Source organism: Tinamus guttatus, unplaced genomic scaffold (assembly GCF_059628265.1).
Source record: "Tinamus guttatus ecotype Peru unplaced genomic scaffold, ASM5962826v1 Tinamus_guttatus_pri_ptg000006l, whole genome shotgun sequence".
NCBI lineage: Eukaryota > Metazoa > Chordata > Aves > Tinamiformes > Tinamidae > Tinamus > Tinamus guttatus.
In genome coordinates this window covers 441941-450405 of record NW_028288540.1, presented here as the reverse complement: position 1 = coordinate 450405, position 8465 = coordinate 441941, and the positions used below count along the sequence as shown (strand labels likewise).

The window sequence follows — 8465 nt, the reverse complement described above, 5'->3', positions numbered from 1 at the left end:
GCTCTGCTGCTCACCAAAAATTCAGGGGTTGGCACAAATTTATCCTTCCCAACCTTGAGATCACCCTCTACGTAATCTGTGGGGCTGGGCACGAAGATGCTCTCGGCTCTAGAAGTGAATTGCAAAGCGACTGCTTTCGTTTTCCCCAAATCCAGCCCAAGCTCTCTGCGGTTGGCACCAGCCCTGCTTGGTCCAGTTGTGCCAGATGTTGCGGAGCAGCACCCAGCCCCACAGATGAGCAGTTCCCGACATCCCACGGCTCCACACACCATGGTGGGAGGTGGCAGGAGATACAGGCCCTGCCTGCACGGTTGGGAAGCTGTGATGGACTCAGCACCTGCGAGAGCTCTGAGCAAAACTCCTTCACATGCCAGACCAGCCGTGGTTGGAGAAGCCACCCTTGAAAATATGCAGCCAAGCTGCCCTGTTCCCTACCAAAGCCCTTGCCTGCCTTCCTTACCATAAGCAGGCAATCTGGGGCTTATATGTGAGAATTTCCAAATTTCTTCAGGGAAAGAAATGGTGAATTAGTCTAGCAACAGTCTGGGGATAGCACGAGGGAGCAGAGTCCAGAGTGAAACAGGAGGAGCAGCTTCCCAACAAGCACCTTCTCCCACTCCTCCCGCCTCTGCTGCGGGTGTGCGGCAGCAGGAGGTGACTGCGTGCAGACCTTGGATTGCCTCATGGAAATGATGAAAAGTGCAAACTTGCAGGCAGATATTTCAACAAATCAAAGGATCTGGCCAAGAGCAGCTAATTTGGAAAGATGCAGAGATTTCACCTTTTGCACCTAGCAGCGTGGGAAGGGGATTGAACTGAAAAAAAAAAAAAAAAAGACCTAAATAATGCAGCAAATGTTCCTTCTCCAGGGCAGCGTGCAGTGGGATGAGATGTTTTTCACATCTCTCTGTTCCTATGCAGATGCCCAGGCACCCGATGAGGTAGCCCGGCCAGTTTTACTTTAACCAGAAGCACAGAGCACTGCAAGAAGAAAAATGTTGGATTTATTTGTTGAGAATGACCTATTTTCTCCCGTCTCTCATGAGTTGCCCTCAAGGTCCTCCAAAGGTTCCATGTCTCCTCCAGCAGACCTGCTGGCGCTGGAGCCCTGGGTGCTCCCATGTCACCTGGGACAAGCAGCTGAGGCTGTTCCCACCACCAGAATCAGCAGCCAGGCTGAGAAGAAGCAGCGATGCCCGGGGGGATGCAGGGAAAGGGTCCATCTCTCTTGCTTTTTATGTTGGTTAGGGAAAGTACTTGACTAGCCCAGCATGGATAAGAATATTGAACAGTGGTTTGAAGGTCTCAGGCTGGGCAGCCTGGCAGTGTGTATGGCAATAGCTAAAAGGTGAAGAACGCAGTCAAATGGTATTCTCCCCTTCGGCAACCAGGCTTCAAATCCATATCTACACACAGTATACACACAGGTGAAATGTTAGTTTTTCCCCATCACAGTGAAGTTCTGCACTCTTGAGCTCCTTAGGTGCCACACAGCCTCCATCCCCGATGCAATCCCTGTCCCCAGGCTGAAAGGACAGGCCCCCCTCTCCCTGCTCCTGCATGGATGCCTCTACATGCACCAAATTAGCATGTCCCTGGTGGACTTGCATCCCGATTTCTTTGCAAAACTGACTTCATTTTCTTTATTTACTCCTTTTCCACTCCACGAGTCATTTGCAAATATTGCAGTTTGAACCCCATACTGATTTCTTATTTTATTCACTTCTTCATGAAAGCGTTGAGAGAGGGTTGTCAAGTCCGATTCATTACTGAAGAACGAGTACACTATATCACCATTAGCAATGAGCCATGCGCTGAAATCAGAGCAAGACATCCAGCTGATTTATTTTAATTATATTTATTTCCTGTAATTTTTTATTCATTGAGTCCTTTATCAGCTGTTCCATGCTTTTGCCAGGGATCGATTTCAAGCTGCAAATCAGTAACAGTATTAGCTTTATAAATACCTGGCTCACTCAATTTGCCCTTTTGAAATCCTGGCACAACTTCAGCTGTCTTGCAGTCTTTTGCAACTTCCTCAGCGTTCCTAGTGTTACCGAAAATTAGAACTGTTTCAAGAGCTTTTTGGCCATGTCTTTTAAATAAATCAGTGAATACACTGGCAGTTGTGCTGTGTATCTCAGTGGGAATGTGGATTTTGCAACAGGTGACTTACCTCACTGTCCTCATGGGGAATGTGATACCACCCCTGGGATGCTGTTCTGGATTGCTCCTGCATCAGTGCAGGCACAAGAATGGATCCAAGTCCAAAGCAGCGACATCTCTCTCTTAAATGAAGCAGCTCAAGCCAAGACTTTCAGGAAAAGTGCAGGGAAATTAATGGATCATGAAGCATTCATAGCCCATCTCTGGCTGCACAGCATCGGCACATACCCTGGATTCACCTGCTTGATGTGGCTACGCTGAAAACAAATGTCAGCAGTGTGGGGTGGAGGAGGAAGGTGTTAAGTGAATTTGCCACTTAATCCGTGGGCACCCTTTTGTGACCTTTCTTTCTCTCTAAAAATAAAGGAAATGCACTAGCCGATTGCCTTGAGAGTTGCTGCTCCTTGGACCTTGACAATATGTATTCAGCGTCGCAAGGAGACTTTCAATAGGCAGCATTCAGCACAGCCCTTATTTGCTCTGGTTATCAAGTCTACACACAGATGTTCTACGCAGTTCATTGAACTGTGAGAGCGTTGAGGGGAAAATAAATTCATTGTAAGTGGAAGAAGGTTAGTTAAATCTTTTCTGGAATTATTATATTGCCATTGAATGGCATAGAAACTCAATAATAATGGGCACTAATGTTCTTCTGAGAAATTAAATAGAAGGCAAATTTATAATGCTACTCAGCGTTTATAGCAGAGTGTTCCACCTTGTGCTACTTGATAAACATTGACTAATTAATCCTCACACGGCCTCAGCGAGGTAGATCTCTTCACACCACTTACTCTGTTTTATAACTGGGAACATGAAGATAAAAGATCGGGTCTTTGAAGCTCAGGTTCTCCTCAAACATGGTTTGGATCTCTGGGAACCAACTCAGAATATGCATCTGAATACTGGGAGATTTGCAAAAGGCATCTGAGCCAGCATCAGAATTTCCTCAGGCCCCTTCTCTGTGTTCTGATAAGAGCTGCATGGTTCGAGGTGCAAATTCAGCACAACCGCCACAATACCAAGATTTTTCCTGTGTGCTCACATTGTGTTGCTAGAATGATATTTAAAAGCAAAGCCTCTGATCTTAAGTCTCAAGCGAGAGCTGTAGGGACTGGCCTATAACATAGTTGCTAATTACATTGAGATTCCAAGGAACAAAACCTGTGTTCAGCTGGGAGCTATTAGTTGCAGGAGATGAGGATGGATTGTGCCAGATGTGGGTTGTCAAACAAATGTGGACGTGACGTATGCCAGGACAGTGAGGGCCATCCACAGCTATAGACAAATCACAACTCTCTGGTGGCATGATATAATCCCCTTATGTCTCTTTTTAAGGCATATCATGAACAAATCTAGAATATAATAAAGGAAACCTGCATCCCAGACACCGAACTGCAGCAAAGGTAGAAACTTTTCCCATTGATTTGAGTTTAATTTGTGTCTACTTATACAGCACATACATTTGATTTTGCAGTTTATTCCATGGCCAGCACAAAGATCCCCCATCAAACAAAAGAGAATAAATGACCAAGAATCTCCGATATTTGTCAAAGGGCCAGGAAAAACGGGGACAGACACAATGACCCTATCTGCCACCAGGGCTTGCATAGATGTGACATCATGTGTTAAAAGGATGGACTGAAGTCCCCAACCCCTCCAGCTTCCTGGTTAACTATTACTTGTGTTTTTAAATAGGCAGCATTAGAGTTATTGAAATGGTTTAATAATTTAAAAAATAAAGATAGCAATGAGATACTAATGATATATATGAAGAGTTGTCTAATCATTTAACATAATGCATTTGGGACAATTTTTTTTTCCACAACCATTTTTAGCTTTAAAGCTATTTGTTCCGATTCAGAACTAAATAAGTTTTTCTGTGCCTAAAAGCATAACAGTTTTCAAAAGTGCCATCAGTTGTATTTCAGAGCAGCGTTGCTCAGATGAATCAAGCAGCCCATCTGCTTCGAGGCCCTGGCAAGCTGAACTGAAGGGCTGGCAGGACAAGGAAGCGTTTTCTCCAACTCATTTTGGGCTGAACAGCCCTTCACACGACAGAAGTAGCGAGCTGTCAGAAAGAACAACCTCGCGGCGGTGATGGGCTGTCCAGGGGAAGCAATGCAACCTTATTAGCTAGGTAAAAATGGCTCGGGAGTTTATTAAAATTTCTGGTATGTCAGAGATGTCACTGATAGCAGTTTAAGGAACCAAAAAAAAAAAAAAAGAAAAAAAAAGAAAAAAAAAAAGAAAAGAAAAAGCTTCTTACTAGCTGTAGAGAGATTGCCCATGGTTAGCATAAGAGCTGGGCTGGACAGCTCCAGTTGAGCAGAATGTGCAGACTGTTCCCATCCCACCCATCTTCTCCTTGAATTAATTATCGTTAAAACAATCCTTTCACCAGGCAACATATGCTGGATAAAATTCCAATTTTCCTGAAGTCACTTTGTCCATTGCCTTCAGTAAGGGCAGGGCTTCACCTACAATTTCTAGTAGACTTCTGTAAAATAGAGTTGAAAAAAGGGCCATCTTATCCTTCCTCTTGCTTTGAGGTGGATCAGTGACATCTATATCGCTCATGGTGGATTTCTGTCCAACTTATCCTGAAAGAGCTGCAATGCTTCACAGCACATTAAGATACAAGCATTTCCACTGTCCCAAGAGATGAGAAGTTCTTTTTTATGGACAATACCAGGATTTTTGACTGGTTTAAAGGACCTGTGACAACCTTAACATTTGATGTCTCATGATCCACTAAGAACTAATCCTCTCCACCATCAGGGAGCTTTCTACTGATTTCTAGTTTTTTTTTTTCCCCCTTTTATCTCTGCTTCTTGAGATATATGACATGAAATTATGTCATTCCAATTCCGTCTTTTTTCTCCACATTTCAGTCCCAGCCTGATTTCAGGGCTGCCCCTTAAAAACTGATGGTTAAAACGAGTGCTTTTCCTTTTCCGAAGGCCTGTCACTCTTGCAGTGACGCAGTATAAGGTGCACAATTCTAATTCTAGCAGTGAAATGTTAACTGCTATAATTACATTGGCAAGGTGGAAAGATGGGGAGGCAACTAGCAATAACCAGCCAGGAGGACTGGAGCTTATGGGAGGGAGAAGAGAGGGAGAGGGAGAGAGGAAGAATTCAGTCTGGTCTTTGCGGCAAATTATTTCTATGGATTTCTTAGACTTCCAGTATCAAAATTAACTGTACTAACTGCATTTTGCCTGCAAACCAGTGCTCCCTGGGACTAAATAGGACCTCTCTTTTGAATTTATTAAGATCTGAATCATAATTATAAATAGTCAAAAGCAGTTCCTTGTTGATAATCTGAATACATCCTTTGCATCTCCCTACAACTACAGGAAATCAGCCCCACAACTGCTCAGAACACGTCCAAGATTTTGAATTATTTCTCCTGTGTAAACATGGTTTAACCTTCACAACCAAGGAGCATCTGAGTATTTCTGACCTCAGGAAGGAAAGGTCCGAGGCAGAGGCTGTCTGGGGCTGGGAGCGGGCAGGGAATGAGCACTGCATTTCCCGGGTATTCCTGCGCCTTCTGGTGTGAACCATGCACCAGCTTCCACAATAAATGATTAAAAAACAAACAAAATACAACAACAAAAACATTGCTACATGGAATCCAATAGCAAACAGCACAATCCTTGATAAAGGACATGAGAAAAGGCATCTGGAGTCTGCTTTTCACCCTTACTGAGAAGTTCATGCCCCAAATACAAACACTTGACAGTCTCTACCTGTGAAAGACACGATAACTTTGGTCTTTTCAACCAAATCATAAAATACCTACTTGCGTATACAGTCACAGAACCCTCTGACACTAAAGCATCACAGCTCTGCATGTGGGACAAAGTTGGTTAATGCTCTGAGACAGAAGGCAGCAATGGGCCAAAGCAGAGTTCCAAGCATGACTCTTTTCCACAAGACTCCTCTGCAGCATTACTGCCACCCAATGTCCCAAGAGCGTCACGATGAGGGTGCGAGGGACACAGTCAGGGTCTGGGAGAAGAAGGTTTTGTTGCTGGCCAGAGAAGCCCTTGCATGCTGTTTGCAGAAAAAATAGCAACCAACCTGGAAGCTGGGACAGAGAGTCTGTGTAGGAACTGGGACTGCTGCTAGGTCTTAGATAGGACCCATAGGTATAAAGCTTTAGCATCATCTGTGGCTTTGAACTTCCTTAAGAGTTTGATAGGATTCATTGATCTTTGAAATCAGGTTCCTGAGGAAGCGGGAAAGTTTCCCTTTTCCTGCTCAGTGCTGCCTGAATAACAGGTTCCTGAAGGCATTGTTGTAGTTTTTGTTGAAAGCCGTGTAGATCAGTGGATTAAAAAAGGAATTTGAATAGCCTAGCCATAGAAAAATACTCTTCCAAATGGGGGGAATGTCACACGAGCAGAGGGGGTTGATGAGCTCCGTGATGAAGAAAGGGATCCAGCAGAGCACGAAGACGCCAATGAGGATGCCCACCATGAGGGCAGCTTTCTTTTCCTTCTGCTCTCTCCACGTGTCTCCATCCGTCTGGAAGGTAACGGTGGCATGACGGACATTGAAGACTATCTGCGGCTGCTGGGCAGCTTCCCTTACCTGCCAAACACAAGGACAAGTTGTAGCATATGAGTCTTGGCCATCGGATCCCACAGAGCATGACCACAACCGGATCATGCACGGGATAGCGGGAGTTTGCATGGAAATGGTCTCCATCTACATGACACTGTAATGGAAGGGTGATTGGTTGCACGCCCTAACTCTCAGCAGCAGGATTACTTTGAAGTGAGGCTACAACCTTAGGACAGTAGTGAAACCTGGTCACATGGAGCTGGTAACGGGCGTCACACTAAGCACACTGATGATTTACAGCCGGGTCAGTAGAACAGGCACACATCCACATGCAAAAGTCTCCTTGCTTTCTCTGAACATAAAGTCCTTAGTATGATGAGGAGAAAAAGAGCACTAAACATGCAATAGCCTCAAGAAGTCCTCGCAGTGCACAAACACCCAACTTGGTGATAAGTTGACCTCATCTAGCCATGATTTCAGATAGATTTACAAGGACATTTGTGTCTTTTGTGTGGGCAAACACAACCTCCTCCAAAACACTGTTGCTTTCTAGGTTATCTCCCATAGTTTAGGTGGGATCCCATGCCTCCCTATGCATCCCCACTTTGCCGTGGCAAGAGCTCATTTGCTACCAGCATTCTCTGGAGCACAACCCAACCACAACAACCTACCTCCAGGGCTTCTGGGGTGATGGGGGTGATGGAGTTGCTCTTCCGAGACCCAACGCGAAACTTGGCTGCCTTGTAGATCTTCCAGTACACAAACAGCACCACGCAGAGCGGCAGGTAGAAGGCGCCACAGGTGGAGAAGATGGTGTAGGAGGGCTCCTGGCTGACCTGGCACTCCTCACTGTCCTCCGAGTAGGTCTCTCCCCAGCCAAATAGCAGTGGGGCCAAGGAGATGAAGGCCGAGAGCGCCCAGGTGAGCGCGATCATGATGTTGGAGATGCGGCGCCGGGTGCGGAGCGTGTACTCCAGGTGCCGTGTGATGGACCAGTAGCGGTCCAGGGCGATGGCCGTGACGTTCCAGATGCTGGCGGTGCAGCACAGCACGTCGAAGGAGATCCACACGTGGCACAGCAAGCGGCCGAGCCGCCACCGCCGCCCCGACAGCTCATGCACCAAGCTCAGCGGCATGACGAGCGCCGCCACCATCACGTCCGACACGGCCATGGAGGCCACCAGGTTGTGGGGCACGCGGTGGAAGGCGCGCACGCGCAGGATGGTGGCCAGCACCAGCCCGTTCCAGAGGAACGTGGCCACCACCAGCATGGCCAGGAGCGTGAGGACGAGCACGCCGAACACGGAGAGCTGCGCGCGGCCGCCGGCCAGGCCCGCGGCGGCCGCGCTGCGGTTGCCGGCGAGCGGCGCCGTCGGGGCGCCGAGGCAGCTCAGGTTGAGCGGCCGCTCCATGCCCGGGCCGCGGGACGCGCTAGCGCCGCGGCCCCCGCGCGCCGCTCCGCGCCGCGGGGCTCTCCATGGCGCCCGGCGAGCGCCGAGCGGCGGCACCGGCGGAGCCCCCGGCCCGGGCCCGGCCCCGCCGCCCCGCCCGGCTGCCGGCGGCGGCTCCGCGGGCGCGGGGCGGAGCGCGGGGCGGCGCTGGCCGCGCCGGCGGAGCGGGCGCCCCTTCGCAGCAGCCGCGGCGGCGCCGGGGCCGGCAGGTGAGGCGGAGGCGGCGGCGGCGGCGGCGGGGACCGGGGCTCTGCTTAGTCATGTCGCGCGGGG

General features: G+C 48.3%; 1 protein-coding gene across 1 annotated transcript; it reads right to left on the bottom strand.

Annotated features, from left to right (window-relative positions):
• Window positions 1-6296: 6296 nt before the first annotated feature.
• Window positions 6297-8153, bottom strand: HTR5A (5-hydroxytryptamine receptor 5A). Its single transcript, XM_010222626.2, has 2 exons — window positions 7413-8153; window positions 6297-6768 (listed from the first exon to the last, which is right to left on the bottom strand). The coding sequence occupies exons 1-2, from the start codon at window positions 8151-8153 to the stop codon at window positions 6436-6438; spliced, it is 1074 nt and encodes a 357-aa protein (XP_010220928.2). The 3' UTR covers window positions 6297-6435.
• Between the last annotated feature and the right edge of the window lie 312 nt (window positions 8154-8465).